Source organism: Artemia sp. Qi Xiang Cuo, unplaced genomic scaffold, assembly GCF_049724085.1.
Source record: "Artemia sp. Qi Xiang Cuo unplaced genomic scaffold, ASM4972408v1 HiC_scaffold_22, whole genome shotgun sequence".
NCBI lineage: Eukaryota > Metazoa > Arthropoda > Branchiopoda > Anostraca > Artemiidae > Artemia > Artemia sp. Qi Xiang Cuo.
The window spans coordinates 829,093-854,681 of NW_028297431.1; the positions used below are offsets into that span (position 1 = coordinate 829,093).

The 25,589-nt window shown below is 33.3% G+C and overlaps 1 protein-coding gene across 1 annotated transcript in view; it reads left to right on the forward strand.

Annotated features, from left to right (window-relative positions):
• Positions 1-440: 440 nt before the first annotated feature.
• The window catches only part of LOC148939026 (tyrosine-protein phosphatase Lar-like), a 67,731-nt gene continuing 42,582 nt past the window's right edge, over positions 441-25,589 (forward strand). The window contains exons 1-6 of the mRNA XM_089107343.1: positions 441-489; positions 828-997; positions 4,993-5,192; positions 10,699-10,868; positions 12,295-12,421; positions 21,094-21,457. Of these exons, the coding sequence (XP_088963469.1) occupies positions 441-489; positions 828-997; positions 4,993-5,192; positions 10,699-10,868; positions 12,295-12,421; positions 21,094-21,457 (1,080 nt within the window). The remainder of the gene's footprint in view (positions 490-827; positions 998-4,992; positions 5,193-10,698; positions 10,869-12,294; positions 12,422-21,093; positions 21,458-25,589) is intronic.

The following is a 25,589-nucleotide window of genomic DNA, read 5'->3' on the forward strand; positions in this document are numbered from 1 at the left end:
GTTTAAAACAAAGAAAAATCTCAGAAATGTAAACATCAAACATAAAATGAACAGAAACTAAAAAGTTTGGGAACTAAAATAAGAAATTGCCACAGGCAAGAGGGAAACTGTTGTCCCTTCTCGCCCTCAGCGTTGCAATATAATTTGTGAAAGATCCTCATTTTTGAAGTAGGTTTTCAGCTTGATAATACATTTCGATGGCTATGGAGTGTGAGATTAAATAACAGAATGAACTTGTGTATAATAGCCGAATCTGATTTAAATTTTCTTTGCAATGCTTAGGCTACATTACAGTCGCTCTTGTCGATAACCAAAAAATTAATCACGGCTACGGTGCCAATTGTGTGTCCCGTTTGTATACAATTTGTGAAGGATCATTAAGATTTAAGATTCTAGGTATTATTTTTTTCTCTTTTTTTCCTGTTTTGTATTTGAAGAGAATGGGCAATAGTTTGGAACAAATTAAGGTTTTCCGTTTCTTTAGGACAGGTATGACATTAAATTCAAGATAAAACACATTTCATTCCTAATCTTTACCTTTTTATGGATAGGAGTAACTATCGTATATTAGGCATAAGGCAAATTATCTCACAGTTGAAAAGAGACAGGAGTTTCGTTGCCTGTTCACCTTCTTTTCTAGTTTTTTACATTACGAAATTTATTATGCGATAGAAAACACTTGTTCTCATTGCTATAAATAAGCTTATTACAAAAAGAATGTTTATCTCCTTGAATTTCGTATTATTACTTTTTCCGGACGTGGACAGCCTTCTTTATTTCCAAAATGGAATAGCTGATCGTTTCTCTTTGTCAATAAGAAAATTAAGCATCCTTTTTTTCGTTTTCTTTTAATTTAGTTCCCGGAGATCCGCAAAATGTGAAGGTACAGACTATCAACTCAACGGCAATTAGAATTTCCTGGCAGCCCCCTTTGGATAAAGAACAACATGGTATTATTCGTGGTTATCAAATTCATATACAAGAGCTGGATACTTCGGTAAGATATTCGTTATTTACTATGTTATATTACTTATTATATTATATTTTTATGTATTATTATTTTTCTGTTTTATTATTCAGTATTTTATATGCATGATATGTTTTATTTATTTATTGCGTTTTATTTCTAATAATATTATTATCATTTATTTTTATTTATTATAATTCATTATTGTCTATTATATTATTTATTTACAGAAATTTCTTTAATGAACCAAGTCATTCACGCGCGGAACTAAAATTCGTCGGAACGTACAAGTGGAACAAACGACACGGAAGGGTTATAAATAACCGTATCTTTGTTTTTTTTTATTTTTTTTTTTTTACTACCAGGAGACCGAGCTTCGCACGGTGAAAAGAAAGACATTTTTTTTTTCTTTTGTGAAGTAACTTCAATTTCATTTTTATTTTATTAGCTGTAGAAAGTAAAACATTTAGGGCATTGGACGTTTGGGTTTTTGCAACGTAACTCATTTGAAAAATAAAGTTTTTTTTAAATTAAGGCCCTAAACGAATAGTCAGAAAGTCAGACAAATAGTTATTTGCCAATTTTCTGAAAAAAAATATAGTGTCGTTTTCGAGAAAAATTTATAGATCAATAAATAAAATGCATATGTACAATTATTCTTCGTTTAATAAGATCAAATTTTTTTCTCCATTTCTTAAAACGACTAATTCATGTATTATTTTATTTTATGAGATAATAGAACTGCCTGAAAAAACTCAATAATTTTGATTCATTTAGCCATCATAATGTCTTCATAAGACTAAATAAACCTGCAAAAAGAAAAAAATAACTAAAAACAAAAAATTGTGTTTTTAATGCTTCGATCGTCTTTAGTCTGCTTAAAATGAACTTTGTATAATAAGGAAAAACACAACTGTTTGGTCATCGAATGTACAACATTTATACGATGTACGTATTTTGTTGGCTATCTTAGGACTTTCTGGTTGAGAGGTGTAGGCACATTTTTATAACATTATTGTCAAAATTTTCTGAGAGGGGTGCACGTCGGACCAAGCTTTGGTGGAAAATATTTTAACATCCTTTAGAAAAAGTTTACTTGTTTACTTTCGTTCCCCTAGGAGGGGCGGTTCCGTGAATTTAGTAGTGGCCCTGAAAACAACTATGGATCAAAGGGTAAACAGAATATCTCTTGAAAATTGACCCTGTTTGACCGTATCCGCCCTAAATTTATCTAAAAAATAATAATAACCTACAACTTATTTTCCACTCTTGATGACGAGTAATTATTATTATTTAAAAATAACTAATAAAAAACTCAAAAATATCAACTACTTGAAAAGAAAATAATCATAAAATTCGAAAATTTGGTTTTTGCGATTGTTCGACATCTAGATAATATTTGCAATCTATTCTTTTTTTCGTTGAATTTAGTTTTAAAATAAAATTTATGTGTGTCTATTAAATTGAGTTCGACTCTCTTTCCTCTCCCTGGCTCTCTCTCACAACGTGGTGTGTGTCTCACGTTTAGAAGGGCATCTTAATTTTTTATTTTTTTATTTGTTTTATTTAATTATTTAAACACAAATTACATTATTTTTTTTGTGGGGGAAAAAAATTGCGTCCTTTTTGCTGTTATTCCACTGTTCTCCGGCCCGCTGAAAAAAAAAAAAAAAAAAAAATCAAAATTGAGATCCTGGGGTCTGGCAATTTAAGGACCTTTTGAGAATGTTGGCGATAATGGGTGATAGTATACTTTTCTTCCCTATCTGGGATCTGTTTTGTGCATCCTTTGTTTTGTTTATCGATGGGAATGAAAGACCTTCTCAGGAGTAATCACCAGGGATCTTGCTGATAACACTTTCCCCGTTCTCAAAAAGCCAAATATTCTTGTTTTAAGCCATAGGATGTGCTAGGGCGCTTATGTTCACTGATTATGAAATTCTTCCCTTGGTCGAATGTAAAGAAAAAATGGGGAGAAGAAACATATTAGATTTAGTTTTTTGGAGCAAAAAAAGGAAACCTTGCTGGTTTTGCATAGTAATCTTCAGGAATGGGCACACAAATAGTTTGGTTGGACTGCTGCAGATGTTTGGAGATCTATAATATAAAAAAAATATTTATTCTTGAAAAAATAATTTCCCATTAATAATATTGAGAATTGTTTAACCATTTTTAAAATAGAGAAAAAAAATGGATTCAATTTCATTTTTAACTTGAAAAAAATTATATCGGACTGCCATCTATGTTTTTAGACTATTTTATTTAAGGTAAGCAATGCTTTCTGGATAAAATTTCATAGATGTTGTAAAGACTAACTAAGTCAATGATTTTCAGACATTTTGAGGATATGTAATTTGTCCTGACTCTACAAAATTTCAAACAAAGTATGTCTGGAAAGAAACTGTTTACCCTATACATAACCTAAAGCATTCTTTTATACGCACATTTGCTTTTATACTAATTATAACAGGTTTCACTGTTACGTTCGAAGATGAAAATGAAGTAGGATTAAAATCAAGTAGTTGTAGGCATCAAGCCATGGCTAATTTTAGAAAAAGCCAAGACAGATAGTCCGAGTGAGGGAGAGGCAAATCTGGCATCAGCCCTTTCTAGGGTTGCATACAAATTATGTCATTTTATTTGTTGATAGATAAGTCTATACGTCACGTCATTCCTAGGGCAGAACTAAGGTAGATAGTCATAGAACTAAGGGATGAAAAATTGGATTCGTTTTGGGTTGACGCGTGACGGACAATGTCCACTAGACTTGTATGCAAAATCTGTAACTGAATTTGCTTGGACCCACAAGATAAAAAGAAAAACATCCTTTATTCAAATCTCTTAAATATAACTAGGATTTTGTTACAGCTGTTACTAATAAACTTTTATTTTATGATTAGATGATAGACGATGCTAGACAAAGAATAATAGCAATTGAAATTTTTTTAAAGCCTCCAAGTGTGAACATCATTATCAAAATGAATCCTTTTGATCGGCCTTTGCAAATGCCCTTATAATTCGTTTGTAAATAAATATGCCGTATATAAAGCTTATATGTGAAACTATTTTTCTGGAAGTTTATATATATATGTATATATATTATATATATATATATATATATATATATATATATATATATATATATATATATATATATATATATATATATATATATATATATATATATTGATCTATCTTGAACATGAACTATTTTGAGACCCAAGAATAAGATATCGTAGTTGTACATTTCCTTTAGTATTTGCTCTAATGAGGTGGTGGAGAGCCGTCGAAAACTTTCAAATCTTTCTTTCCTGTCGTTTTTTCAAGTTTCAATTTTTTTCAACTTTCAAACTTTCACATTCTTACTGTCCTTTCGTCGTTGTTCAAAGTATTTTCAAATTCAAGAATACTAAGTCCAAATTTCTATAGATTAACAGTACCTATAAAAATTCTATAGTGTCGTATCTGCAATGTTTATGTAGTATATTTTCTGAGTGGACTTATTAAGGAAATTTATTTCCATCACTCTGGAATTCAAGTTTCTACTCAAATCTTCCCATCCGCAATGTATTTTAGCATGTTATCTGGCTATACTTGATTATCTGAGGTCAAATAACAGCTCTTTTATAGTCTAGATCTTGTACTTCTTTCAAGGGAACTTGATACGTTTTTTTTCTCTCTTTATATTGCAAGTGTACTCTCTTTCTCTAATTGTCTCTTTTTTTTACTTTTAGAGGCTTGAAGTTTCATTTTTCTTCTCAATTTACTTCTTCCCTTGTATTGGGGCATTTAATGAACGGGTGGTAACCCCACATATCCATATGCATGTCTACATATGTACGTCTTATAAATAAAAGACTTCATCCAAGTCTTACCTTTACATATATACATATGTATATATATATATATATATATATATATATATATATATATATATATATATATATATATATATATATTTACATTTCTTATACCTTTTTCTTTACAGTAACATCCACTTCGGTATCGCTTAGTTTTTTTTTCAGGTTCAGGATTTTCCAAACGTTTTTGCCAAAAGATACGACGTAGTGAACGTCGAAGAATATGTTGTGAGTGACCTGCAACCTGATACGATGTATCAAATTCAAGTTTCAGCCGTCACAAGAAAAGGTGACGGTCAACGAAGCTTACCTAAGGAGGTCAAAATGCCTGGAGGTGTTCCAAACCGACCACAGGTGACTCTCAAGTAAGTTGACTTCAAAAATGGTTAATAACGAATTATTCCTACTAGGAGGGACGTATCCCCGGGGGAAGGGTTAGGGATTTTAAAACCCCCTCTCCAAAATGTTTTTCTGACTCATAGATACATATCACAAATGTATCTCCACCGATATATACCCCCCCCCCCCAAACAAACAAACAAAAATCCTGGCTACGGACCTACATTCTAGTTTTCTATATTGGCTAGGAACTAATCCACAGAACTGGGAGGGGGAAGGCTAAAGTCTAGTACCATCCTTATCGACAAAAGACTTATCATTGTCAAGTTAATTATAATATAAACTGCTCAGAGTGACTAGCTGTCTAACTATTACAGGCTTGAGATAAGCTGTCTTTTAGGAAAAATAGCCGACGATGGTTGACCCTTGGCTGTCCAACCAAAAAGGTGCTAATCATCTTACCTTTTTTCTTAATTAAAAAAAAATTGTCTAATAGAATAAATAATATAGCAAAATTTTTCACGCACACAGCGACTCATTCAGAGGAGGTAAAAGTTTTGCGGAGGGAAGACAAATACAAAAATTGAAGGAAGACAGGCAAATTATTCTAAAAATAAAGAACATTTTGAGAAAAAATTAAAATTTTGAGAATTATAAGGGGGACAAGGCGTGAAGCCCATCCCTTCAGATAATATTCGCTTTGCCTCTAGTGAGGTGACTAAAGGTTATTTTTATATTTTACAATCGTTAATTGTACTTTTAAGTTCGGTAAGACCAAAGTGCGCTTCAAAATATTCATAAAAATATTTGAAAATATTTTAGACAAGCACGTATGCAGCAATTCATTTTGAAGAAATGAGCAAAATTTCAGAGAAAGGCGGGCAAATAAGGAAAAATGCCAAAATTTACAAATTTTTTGAAATATATTGCAAATTACGAAGGAAACATTAAAAAACTTTAGATTATGAGGGATGCCAGGGCTTGAAGCCAATTCCCTATGATAGCTTTGGAACTAAGATTGTGTCATTGCTTCTTGTGAAAGTAGCGACGAAGTCCTGGAAGTCAATTGAGTCCTGGTTGAACTTCCTTGAAGTAATGATATTAAGGCTGTTTTAAAAAAATTTTTTTTAAAAAACTCTTCAGTTTTAATGATTGAATTTTAATGTAAGTTTCTTTTATATTGTTTTTTATTCTCTTCGTTTGTTTTGCTGAGGACGCCCCTTGGATATAAGGTCGAAATATTAATTTAAAGTTGCGTTCCACTGTCTTGTATAAAAATTTCCCTGTTGCTCTACTTATTGTTTATTCTTGTGAAAGGGTTGAAGATTTATATAGTATATCTATTAAAAGGATATTTTACAATATATTAGTAGTTACTTGGTTTATTAAGAATGGCGAGACTAGTTTATGCTTTTAAATATTAATAGATAATTTTATAATACAATTAATTTTTTAAAAGTAAAAAAAAAACGCACTGTTGAAAAAAATACCTCTAAGAATGTCTTGGAGTGGGGGAGGGACGCTCCTCCTCACGATCTCCTTCTTTAATAGCTGATGTTGAGTAAACACCAATTCAGGAGACGGACATTCAAAGAAACAGCTTAGCTGTATATCTTCTTTTTACTTTTTATTTTCCTGAATCCGTTAAAGATAGAAAATAGATTAAGAATTTTTTTTCAGGAAAGATGAAAGCCTTTTCTGTATTTTACGATATTTCGGTATATTGAGTGGGAACAGGAAAAACAAAATAAAATTGTATAGAAATACTTCTATTTATAAATAAATCTGAAAGTGGATATATTGAACAAGGAAAAGTGTAGTCTTTTTCAAAAGTCGGAGATTAGGAGTTATGAAGAAGAAGCAACAGAAGAAAATGTTTTTAAAGGAATAAAAATTAATAAAACTAATTTGTTCCTGTTATTCGTATTTTTGAATTGTTTTTTTCCTTCAACATACATTGTGTAATTCTAATGAAAACTTTACGCAGCTCGTTTTTTTTTTATTTTGATTTTGTTAGAAATATGAGAATTATTTATTTTTATTAAAATTATTTTTAATGTGATGTTTAAACATATAGAGGAAAAAATTGAAATTTAATTTTAGAGTGTGTTTCAGTGACACAAGGGCTGCTTTTGGGTTCGTCGGTTAGGTGAAGCACTTTAGTTAACTGAGGATAACAACGTTGACAACGTGCTGGTAATTATGAGTACTTGGTAGATCAGTATCCAATCAAAACGTCAGGTGTCTCCGGTTGTCTTAAATATCCTGGGGCTACGCTTACAAGCGATACTTGACACTAGTTCATGGCATTTTATGCCACCAACAATTGTAATCTATGACGTCTGAAATGATGAAGACCAGTAATCTTCTTCTCTCAAAACAGAGGACTTCGTTAACAGCCTGTTACATCAAATGGGTCTGTTACTAACAGGGTCATTTAGTGTTTTCGTTTTCCCTAGCGGACAGAGATTTTCAGTAGGGTGTATCTTCATTTCTTCCATGGAACATTTTGTAGAGTTTTTGGTGTTTTCTGTCAAGTAGTAAGTCAGAACCCGTCGATAATCAGTTGCCAAGGCTCTATGGGCCCCTTACCTCTCGTGATTGAAGAGCTGCTGTCTTTGAACTGTATAGTAATGTTCTTCATGAAGTTGAATTTACAGTTTGGTATATTATAATTGTTTTTTTATTGTTAAATTTCCAATGTCGTGTTTCTTCGATTGTTTATAGAAAATTTAAGTTTCTAGCTTGAAAAGTTTTACTGCAAATCACAATTTTGGTTCGTTTTTGGTTGTATTTCTTTTTTTTTCTCTTAGTCTCTGCCGGCGAAAAGCCTTTTATTTCCAATTTTCCTTATGAAACTGCTACTTTGTATACTACGCGCTCAAAGTGATTCTCTCCTTTGTAGTAATGTGTAAAACAAAGTATTTCCGTAAAACATAAAATCGCGAAGAAAGTATTTCCTCCGATTTCTACACATAAACAAAATATTATATTTATTGCTAGATTTATATATTTGTTTATATAGATTCATCATAAATTATATGCGTATAGAACTTTTTTTCCTAAACAGGAAAAACTTAACTGTTTTGTTCCTTTTTAAGAAATTAGCATAAAACGAATAGTCTTTTGATATACACACAGAAAGAAACCTTAGGGTTTTTCTTAAGTGGAACCTAATAAAGAGCGGAATACTTTTGTCTAGCTATCACTCTTTACTAGAAGAATATGATTTTCTTGGGTTGTCAATGGGAGGGGGGGCTAAAAAAAACTATTTTGATAGGGTGAGCAGAGGAAGTTACCGAATACAACTAAATAAGTTAAGTGTAACCTAATACATAGAGACGCAATTTTGTGGATCTATCGTTTGTTGCTAGAAGAATTTTTTATTCGTGCGTTGTCATTGGGGGAGGGGGGGGCAAAATACCTCTGGTCTTAGAGTTTTTGACTATGGTAAGTCCGTGCACTGTTCATGTTGTTTTTTTGCCATTTTCGAGTGTAAATACAGGAATTTCCCTAAAACCCTCTGAGAACTGGTAGATAATTTGCATTACCTTTACTGTATACCTATCTATCTTACTCCTGCCCTAAGGTGGATGATAGACGTTATTTATTGAGGATAGACGTGTATATTAGGAAAGAAGCTGCGTATGCGTATAATCTATAATAAATCTATATAAAGAAATATATAAAATAGCAGTAGGAAATAAATCAAGCAATAAATCTAAACATTTTGCTTATATACATTAACCAAAGGAATTATTTTTGTTTTATACATTTTACTCCAAAATAAAGAATTACTTCGACTGTTCTGGTATACAAAGAAGTATTTTCTAGAGGAAAATGAGAAATAAGAGTTTTTTTGCCTTTTATTTTATTTGTACTTTGACACTTGTACCATTTTCATCAACAAAAAGATTTTTCCCTTTGATTTTATTTATACTTTGACACTTGTATCATTTTCATTAACATAAAGTTATTCAACTGCCGCTGTTTGGTGTATTGAATCAGGAATATCCACTTCGCAGAAAATCTTATCCCTGTTTCAAATAATTTAAAACTGTTTCAAATAAATTGGCTCGAGATATTTCCCCATAATTTTAGAATTCTGAAAAGCTAATATTTTACTGAAAACTAAGCTTTCTTGAGTTTTTAGAGAGTTAAAGTCGTGTCTTATAATTTATTGATTTCATGGCCGGTGAAATATTATTGTGAAACTTATAAAAGGTTTATTAAAAGTAAAGAAGAGGAAATAGAACCAGAAACAAACCAAAAACTAATTTGCAGACAAAATATTCAAGCCATAAAACTATGTTTTCTATAAACAATCCTAGAACCAGAAATGTGGCACTATTTCGATCCATCGACGTTTCCGATAGTTTTTAAGTATCCTTTTCGAAGCACCATGAATTTGTTTTCGTTCTTACTTTGTACTTTCAAGCTTACCCTAGATGCTAATAGTTACCTTTCCTGGATTAGCGTCAAATGGTGATTATTTTCCATTTGAAAACGTGTTTCTTAATTATCGGTTACTTTGGGCTGTGGTTTACTCTACTAGGTTATAGCTATTTCTGAAACCATAAAGAGTCTCAGGTGACAGGTAAAAAATAGAAAAGAAACGTGGCCCATTTTCTCATGTCAGGATTTTAAAACCTACTGGCTACTGGGTACTGACTATGTCTGTGTATAGGGGGAATAATCGCCTCGGGTACCAGTTTTATGAATTATTTTTAGATTATTGATTGGCTAGGAGTTTTGGACACTTACCAATTATGAGTTCATTACAATTAATAACATTTAATAAAAGTTTAATTTTGTCCACAGGTGAAAGCTAATTAACTGCTGGAACGATCAACAATTAATTTCCTATTAAATTTTTTATTAAATATTTGTCGATAAATAAAAGTTCAAATAGGGATAAAATCCTTTAATAGACAGTGATGATGATAACAGTGATAGAAATTCACAAAAATACTAGATATTTCGGTCACATATGCAGTGACCCTCATCAGTAGTAAAATTACTGATGACGTAGTAAAAGAGTAGTAAAACTTCAGTTTTACTACTGATGATGGTCACTGTATGTGTGACCGAAATATCTAGTATTTTTGTGATTTTCTATCACTGTTATCATCATCACTGTCTATTAAAAGGAGTTTATCTCTATTTGAACTTTTATTTACCGTCATGGAAAGACAGTGTGGTCTCCGAAATTATCTATTTAAATATTTGTGAATACGGTTAGCTAGCATCTTTAGTGTATTAACTTATGCATAATCATCATCAATTAGGGATAAAAGGAGACAAATGAACATATTTATTATTACTGAGATATTAACACTTATATTTTTCATATTTTACTCATTAAAATTACTAATATTTGAATAATCAATATAATGCGTATTAAGGCACTACTCACTAGATCGTTACAAGTTCGCTGCTAATTGGTATTAAATTTGGATTAAGTATGTATTAAGCTAAAATTTCCACCTGAAACGGACCCTATGTAAAGCAAGATGTTTTTTTTTCTACCAGGTTTGTTAAGGAAGAGCCAACTGTTAGTATAGATGTTGAATGGTCGAGGCCAGTGCTTACTTACGGTGATTTGATTGGCTATAGGTTCAGATATGGTCCAAAAGATGAGGATTTGGAGGACATAACACTGGAAGGCAGGAATACCCAGCATAAACGATTAGAAGGATTAGGTAAGGATTTCTTTTCAGTTCCTTGGCTAATATTAATTCAGGACTACTGCCAAACAAAAACATACCTCTGATATCCCCTGGATCCAGCCGTTTCACTATCCTTGAACGTTTTCGGACTTCCCCTATTCAGGACTATCAATAATTTCCCCAATCGGGACTCGGGACTTTCGCACAGTCCTCTAATATCTCAGGACTTTCCCAATTCAGGAGTTTCCCCAATCAGGACCTGGGACTTTCCTGCTCGCCTCAAATTCTGAGAATTTTGCACATTTTGAAGTTCTTGGAACTTTTGACTAACTAGTCCGGCCCTCAATCGGACTCACTAGGATTGTAGTGCAATCAAAATTTATTTACGTGGGGGGCTTAAACATTCCCCCTCCCCGCCACTAAAAGTTGGTATATGTGCCACATAGTTTTTATTTAGTTTATTTAGTTTTGAGTGGGTCGAATATATATATATATATATATATATATATATATATATATATATATATATATATATATATATATATATATATATATATATATATATATATATATCTAAACCGCGTGCACCTTGAACTAAGAATATTAGAATTAAATCTACTATAGAGTCAAGGATCTGTAGTCGTGGTTTGAACATGTTCAGAATTATGGGGGGGGGGGGCTAATAATTTTTTCGGTGGGGGATGAATTAGTCGTTTATCTTTGTTAACTACGGACAAGGCGGGGCGGCGCTGCCTCATATCTGTTTTGGGACGAGAGTCATCCCCTGTATAAAGGTGTTTCTATAATCATCAGCGGGACTTTTCACACTAAATCTGGCAGTAGCCTTGTGTGATTTGTTTTTGAAAATAAAGCTTCACAAATATTCAGAAAGATTTTGAAAATATTTAGTTTACGGAAATTAAATTTTGTTCGTGGAAAAAGTTCAGCTAGACTGTTTTCACTTGATGAAAAAAGTCCATAGTAGTGTTTTCCCAGAACAAACAGCTTTGTTATAGGGCGGGACACCATTTTTCCTGTGGGTTTGAGGTTACAATTTATAACATCTTTAAGAACAAAAGATTGTATGCTCTTTCCTAGTAAGAAGAGCTCCAGAATTTGAAAATTTTTGTTCAAAAAACTATTAGCTCGAACTTGAGAGTCTTCAATGCTCATAGCATAGTGCAGTAAAGCAGTGTTTTAAAACCATTTAAAAAACCACAAACGGGAAAAAAGGATAAAAAATACACTGATAGAGTGACAGCTCTTGCAAAAATAGATCTGAGTTTATTAAGTATTGTTATGCTAATTAAATTTGCCTATTATATCCTGATTTTTTCTTTGCAGAAATTCTCATAAAATTTTTACACTATTTGGGCATCACTGTATCTAGTGTGTGAAAAGATTTTATAAGGCTGATGATTGGCTATATTTAGTAATTAAATTTTTTGTCTTTTTTCAGAAAGAGGTGTCGAATATGAATTTCGAGTTGCTGGTATAAATGCCGTTGGTGTTGGGCAAGAAGGGGTGCAAACTATGATCATGCCGGAGGGACCGCCTTCGGGGCCACCCATAAACATAACACACAGGTTCTATATCTGTTTCTTGTTTTTGATAATAACAAAGAAATTATCTGAAGTTCATCTCCCTATTTTCATGCTATTTTCTATATTCTAATCTTTTTAAACGAACAATATTCTATATACGTATGTTTATTTATCTTTCAATTTTTTTTCTCTAAAACGGCACTATAATTTTTTCTGAAAATTGGGATATTACCAAAAAAAAAGAAAAAAAAAGTGGTTCACGAGTTTGGGACAATTCGTTTTGGGCCTTAATCCTCGGAAATTATTTTTCATACGAACGACAGCACAAATACCCAGAGATCCAATACCCTAACGGTGTTACTTTCTACAGCGAATAGAATAAAATGAAATTAAAGCTGTTTTGCCAAACAGATCAACACTGTCTTTCTTTTCACCGAGCAAAGCTCATTCCCCTGATACTTCCCATAACGTATAAGTTAAAAAAATAAAAATAAATCTAGATCTGGGGTGCCATGTGTTGGAGAATTTACCCCAGCTTATCCAATTTCCATGGCCTATCGTAAAAAAAATGGTCCGTAAATGTTTTGTGCGAAGTGCTGCATTTTTCTGCTTTTAAACAATTTTACCAGAATTTCATCAAATCTCGGTATCAGTAAGTAAAAATTACCAACCAGTCGGTGAAATTCAGAGGACTCATGGCCTCATGACGCGTCTGATCTATATTGTACGTTGTTTATCCGTCGAAAGTCTATAACTTTATATGGATCTATTTATATCTTTATTATAATATATTTATAAATTTAAGGTATGTTTATTTTAATCGTTATTTTCGCTAATCAGTGACTGAACAGCATTAGTTAATGAAACTAGTGGTTAATTCAATTATTTCTCATTTATTGAAGAACCCCTAAGTTTAATTCCAAACAGTCAAACCTATAAGGGGTTTGAAATTGATCAGTATTGTGACACAAGAGTGTCACATCCTCAAGAATTGGGCTCGTTTTTATTCCTACCTAGGTTTTCAAATTATGAATTTTAAACTGTATGTTTTTTTAGTGTTCTTCTGGGAAACAGGGAAGGGGGTCGATTTTTAGGTGAATCTGGTTTTTATTTTTAAAGTTGTGACCCTTGGTTGCTCGATATACAAATAGGTACGATGTATCAGAATTTGAATCTTTTTTTAGAAACTGATAAAGTTCTATTTATTTATTTTTTATTCTATTTTTAAGTTCTATTTATTTATTTTTTATTCTATTTTTAAGTTCTATTTATTTATTTTTTATTCTATTTTTAAGTTCTATTTATTTATTTTTTATTCTATTTTTAAGTTCTATTTATTTATTTTTTATTCTATTTTTAAGTTCTATTTATTTATTTTTTATTATATTTTTAAGTTCTATTTATTAATTTTTTATTCTATTTTTAAGTTCTATTTATTTATTTTTTATTCTATTTTTAAGTTCTATTTATTTATTTTTTATTCTATTTTTAAGTTCTATTTATTTATTTTTTATTCTATTTTTAAGTTCTATTTATTTATTTTTTATTTATTTTATTCTTTTCAGTAATGTGTTTTTGTTATTTTTAAGGACATTTTACAACATAGATATTATTGATCTGTTATCTTTTATTTCGCTAAAGGTCTTTGGAATTTTAACAATCAATTTGAATCTATTGAGACCAAAACTAAGGGGGAAAGTTTGCAAATAAGAATATAAGCACTTTGAATGCAGTTGATCTCTTCCTTAACTTTTTTGTGTCTCGTAGAGAAAGAATGGAATAAAAGAAAATATTCTCAGTTAAATTCTCATTGCTTGTTTAAACTTTTATTCTCTGGAGGTTTTAAATAATTTATGTCTAATGGTGATCATAAAATAGAGTAAAACGGGGCAGAAATCGGAGTAAAAGGGAGAAAGGAAGAGAAAAAGATGGGAATGTTAAAGAAATCGAAAGGCCAAACTAATTAATAATAATAATTTTAGTGAAGGAAGCTTTGAAAAGGAGGCAGCAAAAATTGCTCCAGTTACTTTCAGATTTTTTTTCTCCTTTTCTTTATCTCCAACAAGGGCTCATATAACCTCTTTAAATTACAAGGGATCTTATTTTTTATCTCATTTCATCATTCTGTATTTGCTTTTCTTTTTTATCCATTCATGTGTTTATTTATTTTTTAATTATCACTCTGTTCGTTATTTTATGATATTCTTTTCTTTTACTTATGGGGCTCCAAATACAAGATACATCTGTTTTTCCACTTTTTTCAATAGATAGATAGATAGATAGATAGATATTGCAATAAAAGCCACTTTGGGCCTTGGCAAAAAAAGAAAAATCACACAAAATAATAACATGATTATAACACTCATAGCAAAGTATGGTAGCCTACATAACAATAATAACGCAAAATTACAAAACATTACAAAAACATAATAAAGCACACGATACCATTAAACTAACATAAATAGATAGATGTATGTTACATCTATCAGGGGCCATGATTACAAAAATAACAAACAAGAAAACAACTTACACACATACAACAATACTTTCCAGACTCACCCCACCCCTTTTTACAAAAATCTATCTCTATGTGACATACCCAATTTTATATACTTTGCTATCATTCTTATTGTCCCATAATTTTTTTATCCCATTACTGAAACCAACCACTCACTTGTCCCCACATTAACAAAAAATATAAATTTCCTTAGATCCTGTAATTCGGGACAAAGGGCCATGAAGTGAAGCAGATCCTCCCCATTTTCTCCGCACATAGGGCATGAGTAAGGACCCTCCTTTACCCTTACCCTCCCTAAATATTTCCTCCTTTCTCCAAGTGCTAGAAAATTACCCCTCGCTAATATATACCACTTAATTTCTTCACTATTTAAACCCGCTTTAAAATAATTATCATATCCCCAGACCTCCTTCCATTGCCGGTAAATGCCGAGGGACACCGAGGCTGCGACCTCACACTGCCATTTCTGAATCTCCTGATCTTCAAGCACTCCCTTTACTAGAATATAAAACAGAAAAAATAGTCGTTTTAAATTCTAAGTGGAATTTAAAATTTTATTTTTTTTTAAAGCTTTATAAATAATTTATAGAACTTATAACAAAGATAAAATTAAAATTAAATTTAATGGTTTAAAATTTTATGGAAATTATGATAGAAAAGCTGAGGTAGCAACGATTAATATTGAAAGGAAATTGAAATTTAAAACAGAGAAAAGAAGCAAAAGCGGATGTTCTCTGGACATCACAAAAGAATATAAGCCAATTTTTCTTTTTTCTTTTTTAACCTGATTGGAACTCAAATCAACCTAAATTATGACACACAAAATAATAGTTGTAGAAAAAAAATATCTCTGTCAGTATTTTTTAAAGCGGTTTTGTCTCTTGCAACATTAATTCTTCTCAACAATTCACTGTTCCTCGTACATTCTTACAAATATTATGAAATCTGCTAAAATATAATATGCTGACCAATGTTTCGAAATTGAAATAAAATAATTATAAAACGAAAGAACCACAATTTACTCCCTTTTAGGATTAAGAGGCCGTTAAAACCCACTAAACGGGTTTAATGCATCAAACCCATTTCAAATTCAAATTCATTTAATTAAAAAACAAGACATAGCTCTCGTGGGCAAAGCCCAAATATGATGTCTCTTAGTCATAATTAACAAAATAAAGTTGTCTAATAAAAACTCGTCAGGATAAAAACACTTGAGATTGAGAATAAATTATCCGGTAAAATTTCGTCAGGATAAAAATAAACTAAACAATAAAAACACTAAAGATCATTATAATATTTGACAAAGCTTTTACTATAACGCATGGTGTTACAGTGGACTGGGGTTAGTTTCGGAACTTTCTCAGCCACCTCCCTGGGGGGACGATATCTTATAGGGACAAAAGGTGGGGGAAGGAATGATCGGTAGATGGGATGTTGAAGGAGGGTGGAGCCAAATCTTTGGCATAATTGTCATCGGCGGGAAGAAAGGGATTCAAGTTTAAATTCCTTGAGGTAAAAGGAGCAAGGTAGAGGGGATCCGCCATAAATGATTTGCAGTGATCTCTTCTGAACTCGTTCTATTTTATCAATTTCATCCTGCGTAAAGGCAAAGTGCCAAACAGGACAAGCATATTCAACTAAGGGGCGGATGAAAGTGTGAAATATTAGTTTCAGCTTATCCTTAGGAACTCGAAATTTTTTCAGTGTTCTTAGCATTTGGATTGTGCCGTTAGCTTTTTTTACAATTGTCTTTGTATTCTCCCGCCATGAGAGATCAGAAGAAATCACCACTCCAAGTAAAGTTATTTTATGGCTTATTAGCTCGGAAGCGATAGGAGGTTCGAAAGACGGTTGAGTATTCTGAAGAAAAGAAAATGTCGTGACCGAGCATTTGTCTTTATTCACGACCATGTTAAGTTTAGCCGCCTCTGAGGTAACTTGGTCAATGATACCAGCAGCATTGCTCTTCGAATCCTTAGATACGATTTCCGTTAAGGACAAGTCGTCAACGTATTTCCATCTGTCCCCCAGCTTAGCAGTGATTTCATTGATCATGAGGAGGAAGCCCAGCGGCCCGATCACCGGTCCTTGTGGGATTCCACAAAAAACTGGCAGAAAAGTGGAAAATTGGTCCTTATACTTCACAGTTTGCTCTCTATTTGTTAAGAAGCTTTTGATGATTTTAACAATAAAGCTGGGTATATTTTTCCCCACCTTTTTTTCTAAAAGGATTTTGTTATCAACAAGATCAAATGCTTTTTTGAAATCAATTGCAATTAAATTTATCCATTTTCCAGGTTCATTCAGGTGTTTTAAAATTAAATCAATTAAATTAACGAGGTTAATGTTGCCAAATTGTTTTCGATCAGTTACTTTCAAAAGATCTTTTTTCAGCCATGCAGCAATAAAGCTTTCATATATTCTGCTAAAAACTGAAATAACTGTGATCGGCCAGAGACCGGAGAAATCATTAGCTGCTCCTTTCTTTGGAATTGTAGTAATAAACCCTTTCTTCCATTTCTGTTAAAAATATCCTGTTTTTGTTATATTATTGAAAATTATCTGAAGGGGAAATGATAATTATTTAGCAAATGCTTTAATGAGAGCAACTGGAATGTCAAAAGGGGCAACGGAAGTTATTTTTAACGAAGAGAGTTTACGGATTATAATTGCCGATGAAATATCAGCACTTAAATTATTATCTTAAGAAGTCGTTAACTGTACTGAAGGATCCTCGGGTGGAAGAGGGGGGTAAGACTGCACAATTGAAGCAAAATGGGCATTTAAATCATTCGCGGTTTTCTCTAGAGGCTCATCCTTCATGAAGTCAACTGGTTGATAACTTTTGCCAGTCAGACTTTTTACTTTACTGAAAAACTGCGACGGTTTGGACTCCAAAAGATGGTCAACTTCATTTTCATAGTAATTTGCTTGTGACCTTTTGATTTTCCATTTTATTTGGTTTGCCAACTTTTTTTCTTGGTTCATTTGACCTTTTCGTATTAGGCGCAATTTATGTATTATCAGTTGCTTTATTTTTGAATTTACGTATGTTTTATCACTAGAACAGAATTTAGTCTTACGTTCGGGAAAGCACTCGAGAAATTTTGAATTTAACTTATTATGGAATTCTTCTACTTGGGAATCCAAGTCTTTAGCTGAAGAGACCGCGACCCAATTTTCTCCCGTTATCCAGTCACCGACTTGCAGCAGACCATGGTCAGTGATCGGCCGTGAAGTAACTTCGGTTACTGTATATTTAATTTTTACTTTTTCCAAGGGGTTCGACTGTAACATATAATGATAACTTCCACCAAGTGGTGCTAGTTTACTGGGATTCTGGTAATATTCCGAAAGATTTGACAGGATTACATCCAGAGATGTATTCCCCTTAGTTGTTGGGAAATCGACTAGAGTTTTAAGGTTAAGTGACCTGGCCAGCGATTTGCTATCGAGTTCGTTAGCATCTCCTAGCATTACTACTCCAAAATATGGGTGAGTTTTCTGGACATAATCTGTTGATTCCTGCAGCTTCTCCCAAAAAGCTTTTCTTGCCGCAGCAGGCTGACCAGGTGAATGATAGAAAACGCACATTGCTAGGGCAGAGAGTGGCCTAGGGAGTCACGGATGGTTGGGGGTTTACCCAAAAATTTCACACATATATTAAATAAAAGGTATATTTAAAAGCGGAGGTTTAAAAAATTAGTGCACGAGTGTCATTGTTCCTCCTCCTTTTTTATCAAGAGGATGGTCATCAAGCCGAAGTTTAATAAAAGAAGAAAAGTTAGGAGCCCTCAATAAATTAAGATGTTGCTGGTGGACCTCGGAAACACAGATAACGGAAGAGCCAAGCATTTGAGCTGTAGTCTGAAGTTCAGTAAATTTCTCTAGATTTAAACTTTCGGGGTTGTTGTAAAGGAAAGAAGGAAATACGTAAAGTTCGTCATGAAACTCCCGGGAAAAAGGTTTATTTTGGAATTTCTTGCCCCCTATCGCGACTGGGGCAGCAACAGGATTATTTAAACTTAAGTCACAAAAATTTTTTTCCTTCTGCTGGGAATGGGTTAAAGTGGTGGGGGAAGAGAATAAGGCTGGGGCTGGTTGTTGATGGGCTGTTGATGAAACGGGAGAGGTGGAGAAGGAGGGAGGGGGTCGAAGAGGCTCCAGAGAGGTGTCATAGGAGAGGTGGTGTACTGAAAATGGATACAGGATTCCCCAGGAAGGTTGGCCTTCGTTTGAACCAAGTGTCCTCTTTCTAGACCCCAAGAGGGTTTGTTTTGGATTTTCTGCTGTTTGCGTCGTCGAAAGTGGGTGTTTTTTTGATGAGTTTGGGTCAGTACGGTTAAAATGCGCTAGTCTACAATTTTCATCTAAGCATCTAAAACGAGGGCACATCTTTATATGATCAAGGACACATTCAATACTACTACATGACTTGGCAAAGAAACTATAACATGGATGTAGGAACCGGCAGTGAATACCAAATTTACATGTTCCTTTTTCGAAAAATTTACACACCCCTTTTGACTTGGGCTGTTCAGGGCAAGGTCGAACTCTATTTTTGTTTATTTGAGTCACTTTATTTTCATGAGCAAATTGACAGCTAGCTTCACTCTTGCAAAAACCATTCTGAATGAACCAACCCTCTCTCTTATATGGGGGCTTGATTATTTTCTCAAATATTATATATAAGTCCTCTTCTTGCAACTTGTCAATCGGAATCACATTATTCTCATCATTTGTGGCTATGTCAACATTATTATTCACCGCACTTGGAAGGAGCATATCCGATTTAACTGACACCGCACTTACAGCATTCATTTCGCGTTGATTATTTTGGGTGGCTGGCTGGGTACCCAGTTCATGGCCGCTTGAGATTTGATCCAGTGGACACCGGTTTTGAGACTGATTTATCTGCATCATTAGAGAATCAATTGTCGTTGTTTTTTTCGTCGACTAAAATTTCTAACTTAACAATACCAAGTTTTTAATAAACAGAACTGACTTCATTGTCAATCTTATCGATAACAGAATAACGGGCTGAAAGTTCATTATCAAGGGCAGAGCATTTGTTTCTTAACGCTGAAATTTCTCGTATATATTCTCCACAATCGACACAGGGAGTTTTCTGTTTTATGCTGGGCCTAGTTATTATCTTTGCTTGGGGATTGGAGGACCTGGGAGTTACTATAGGCGTGTTTTTCGCAACAGATCTAGGGCTTGCTTTTTGCGTAACTTTGCCAGAAAGTTTTTCGTTACTTGTAATCAAAGGGGAAGTGGGAAAATAACAGTTTAAGCATAGCCATTTCTCTAAATTCTCTCTTAAGCCAAGAGTAATCTTTGCACATTTGGGGTGCCACCATTGGCTACATTTAGTGCACTGAACTGTCCCACTGGTTGCTAGATTTCTACATTCAAGACAATAATATTTAGGCATCATTAAAAGGGAAATTATTGATTCTGACGGGAGGATCTGCCCCTCACCTGCTCACCAATTAGGGTCACATTAATGTCTTATTATATTATATCACTTTACGTCTACACTCTTTGAATGCTCAAGATTAATAATATTTCTTAATCTCTTACTGCAGGCAGTTTCACTTGTTGCGCAATCCAATTAGATTCAAAGTTCAATCCAGTTTATGTCCTCACGGAATATGAAGAATCTAGGTCAAGTTTACCAAAAGTCCATAGTTATTTATTCCTGACTTAATCCTTTAAATGATCTCTTAATTAACTCCGGTCACTGAATTAATTTAAGAACATACCGGACTTCAAATTTAATATATCCAATCTAGATAGATGTTTTCACCTTGAGATCTGATCAACGACTGAATTTAATGTATTTAATCCATTAGGGTTAAATCCATTTAGGATAATATCATAATGCTCTGAGAAGAAAGTTTTGGGCTTTGTGTAGCTAGTTTTAATCCTCTGGGGTCTCAATATTTTTCATGGTTGCGCCCGAAACAGAAGGATGCAGCTAACTATGTTAGGTAGCCTCTTCAAATTAGACATGTTAGAAAAATTAGACATGTTATTAAGTCTCTTCAAATTAGACATGTGGGTATAAACCCACTTGAGGAATTTTTCTCGTTTTCTAATTAATTTTTATGTAAGATATTTTATTTTTGGGTATTGCGATATGATTCATGATTAACTTGAGTTTAAATTGATTAATTGAAATTTATTTCAGATTTCAAACTGCTGACGTAATGGCCGTCCAATGGGATCATCCGATTCCGGAACACCGTAATGGAAAAATTATTATGTACACCGTATTCTTCAACAAAAGAATTGAAAATAGTGTTCCTATTGAAAGAAACACAACAGGATTGAAAGCGGTGTTTCCGAATCTTGAGGAAAATATTGAATACGAGTTTCGAATTCGAGCCTTAACCTCTAAGGGCCCTGGACCTTATAGTGAGCGAATAATTGTTAGAACTGAGAGGGAATTGGTTCGTGCTCCAATGAATATTAGAGCCATGGCAACGTCTTACAATACATTAGAAGTATGGTGGGAAATGGTGCCATCACGTGGCAAAGTTATTGGGTATCAGGTATGAAGTGAATTTTAATGTTTTAGATTTGATATATATATATATATGTATATATATATATATATATATATATATATATATATATATATATATATATATATATATATATATATATATATATATATATATATATATATATATATATATATATATATATATATATATATATATATATATATATATATATATATATATATATATATATATATATATATATATATATATATATATATATATATATATATATATATATATATATACTGACTCGGTCTAGTATTTACAAATACAGGGTTATATTTTTAAAAGTAAAAAGATAATGATGGTTATCAGTCATCACAATCATAAACCTTTTGTCACATCATTGGATTTATTATATCAGCTATTTAATTCCTATTTGACATGGATCGATTTCATTTCACCTATTTCTTTGGTCACCAATAGCATCGGACAAAAGGCATAAAAAAAAACATAGCGTATACTCATTTATGAGGATCGGGGAAAATGGTTTTTCCTCTATCCTAAATACATGCACAAAACGTGGAGTCGCCCTGCCCCCTCCCCCCCTCGTAATTAAACTATCCCTTAAAGCTTCAACGTGCATCCCCAGCCCTGAGACAAAACACGCTAGATAAGGTTTAGTCATGAAATATAAACATACTATAATACACAACTCTAATCCACCCAAAGGTTTCATGCCTTGTAAAGGAGACCTGTAGATATACAAAAATATGAGTACGAAAATGCCCACTTTCAAAGATAAAATATACCCCCCAAAGAGAAAAAAATCCCATGCTTTATATATCTGCACGCATTAAATAATCTAATAAAAATAGACTATGTTCTTTAAAAATGCGGAAGGTTGGGCTCGAACCCATCATCTCGAGATCGATAATTTAACGTTTTAAAATTTGATCCATGAGTGTTTTTAGCATTGTTTTAACTCCCCCCCCCCTTCTGATAGGAGTTCTTCTAACATGGTTGATTGATAAAGTTAGTTAATTATATCCAAACTTTATAAATGTACTTTTATTAAAATTTTTTTTATATTAACATGTAGTTATTTATTTTTATTTTCATTCTGGGTCCTCCATTTTTCTATTTTTATTCTGACTCTCACTCATTGTTATTGATTGGATGTAATATATTTTCGACTATAGTTGCTTTTACTGAGAATATGAAAATTCTTTTAATTAAAAAAGTACTTATGTTTTTTTTTGAACGAATAAAAAAATTTGATTTTTTGTTATTAGTAAGCCAAACGACCTTGTAGATTCTTTATGAAAAGTGGCCGCTTTCACAAAATTATAGTTGATTAGGGGGTTCTTTAAAATAAAGTTTTGTTTGAAAAAATTAAAAGGAAAGTGATGATTTTCTCATGCTGTTTTTGACAGAAACAGATAAGAACTAGAGACAGGCTTTGAAATTTGCTAGATTAAGCTTCATAGAGGTTTTTGTAGAAAACTATAACTCTTTTGACAACTGTTCCTCTTTTTCAGTATTACAGTGAAAGCTTTCTAAATTGAACACTCGGCAGAGAACACTATTGTTCTTTATGTTACAGCTACTTCTTTCTTTTTTTGACAATGCTATTATCTTGACAATAGTAGTGTCGACAATATAATACTGAAAAAAAAATACAACACTGACAATATTGCTGATATGAACATTTAAATTTCTAATTGTGATTAATGAACTGTCAAAAATCAATCTATTAGTAGTAATCAAGGTACTACTTTGCGCACTTTATGTTCCATCCTATGATATTCTGGGCCTTTACGTTCCTTCCTATGCTATTCTGGGCCTCTACGTGGCGCCCCCGTACAAACAGGTTCTTCTAGTAGTCCTATCTATTTTTGATCTGGTTAAGTGGGTATAATCTGGTTTGGTTTGCTATTGCGAGAGGACTCAAGCGATTTCTTTCTTTGTCATGAGATTTACGTAATTAATTAAAACCTGTATTATAAAACCAGCGTGTCTTGTTTCGTTGTAATGCAATTATTTTTTGTATATACAAAAAGGGGTAATGAGATATGCGATCATGTGCCAAAAAGTAGTAATTAATGTTGAAAAGGGTAATTACTTCTTTAGTTTACGAGATTTGCGAATTTTTTCGAAAAGATCTCAGTTACATACGGATTCAGTTACACGGGGATTAGTTAAATGGGGTCAAGTTGCATGGAAGGTTCAGTAGCACGAGGGGTTCAGTTGTATGGAGGAGTTCAGAAGCTTGGGATTCAGTTACATGGGGTCGATGGTCTTTATAATACACAAGTTCTATTTGAACAGTGTTGTGAGATCCCCTATCACACCCTCAAACGACTCCGATCCCACCCAACCCAACCCGTGGATTAGCGAAGTTACTCTGTGGTTGTTTGATCTTTGGTATTATTTTATTAATTGACTGTTTGATCAATGACAATAACGGTTGATAGATTTTTTTTACGTGAAATACTATATTTTCTTTTCTTAGTTTTTAAAACATTTTGGAATAAACAAAATTTCAGGTGGGGTGGGGGGGGGGGAGGAGGGGGCAAAAATAGGTAGGGGGGGAAAATTTGGTCTGAGAAAGGCAGTTGTCCCCTCTGTTCCATAGGAAATTACACTCCTCAACCCAGCCCCTTGCCACTTACTGACAGGGGTGAATCCGGGGAGAGGGTTAAAAGTTCTAGTGCCCTGTTTAAGCGACCAAAAAACTGAAGGAGCAACTAAGCTCCATTCAATGCTCAATTTTCCCAAAGTTATAGGGGTCGTGTATGTCTCATTGGGCTATGTGTATCTCTTTGGGAGCGTTTGAATCTTTTGGTTACTAAAGTATTATATTTTTATCATGTTTTAGGATATTCGATGAGGATTAACTTAAATTCATTCATTGAGTGTTGTCATGAGTAACACGTAAGTACCAAATTTTGAGTTCACTGCAGGGGATTTTCCACAAGGAGAATTATCCATGGGGAGGGACTTTTTCAGGAGGTGAATTGCTACAAGTTTCGTCCACTAGCCTGAACGGTGGAAATTCAATAGCTCAGAATTGGGGATCTTAGTCCACCAGCCTGAACGGTGGAAATTCACTAGCTCAGAATTGGGGTCTTAGTCCACCAGCCTGAATGGTTGAAATTCACTAGCTCAGAATTGGGGTCTTAGTCAGTGTTCAGATTGGAGCGTTGGGGTTCGACTATCAGGGCTTTTATTTGTCAAGACCTGAATGCTAAGCGATGGACATGAACTCGATTGGGAACCCATTGTGAAAATGGAAAAAACAAAAATATATTGTTGGTATGTGTGTAGAGCATGGCATGGTTACCGCTAGGGCAACAGTCTAACCGTTAACGGTTTTAGATATCCGTGACTAAGTTCTAAAGCGAGAGTGGAAGTTGGGGCAAAGTTCTAGTGCCCTGTTTAAGCGATCAAAAAACTGATGGGGCAACTAAGCTCCATTCAATGCTCAATGTCCCCAAAGTTATAGGGTTCGTGTGTGTCTCATTGGGCTATGTGTATCTCTTAGGGAGCGTTTGAATCTTTTGCTTACTAAAGTATTATATTTTTATCATGTTTTAGGATATTCGATTAGGATTAACTTAACTTCATTCCTTGAGTGGTGTCGGGGGGCAACATGTAACTACCAAATTTTGAGTTCACTGCAGAAGATTTTCAACAAGTAGAATTTTCCCTGGGGAGGGAATTTTCCAGGAGGTGAAGTGCTACAAGTTTCGTCCACTAGCCTGAACGGTGGAAATTCACTAGCTCAGAATTGGAATCTTAGTCCCCTAGCCTGAACGGTGGAAATTCAATATCTCAGACTTGGGGTCTGAGTCCACCTGCCTGACTGGTTGAAATTCACTAGCTCAGGGAGCGTTTGAATCTGTTGGTTACTCAAGTATTATATTTTTATCAGGTATTAGGATTTCCAATGATAATGAACTTACAGTCCTTCCTTGAGTGGAGTCGAGGGGTAAATTGCAACGACAAACTGTTGAGGACCAGTCAGAAGATTGTCCTAAAGAATACTGGACAATGGGGAGGGAATATTCAATGAGGTGACGTGCTACCCGTTTTGTAAACTAGCATGACCGGTGTAAATTCAATTGCTCAGACGTAAGTTCTTAGTCAACACGCCTGAAATGAGGAAATTAAC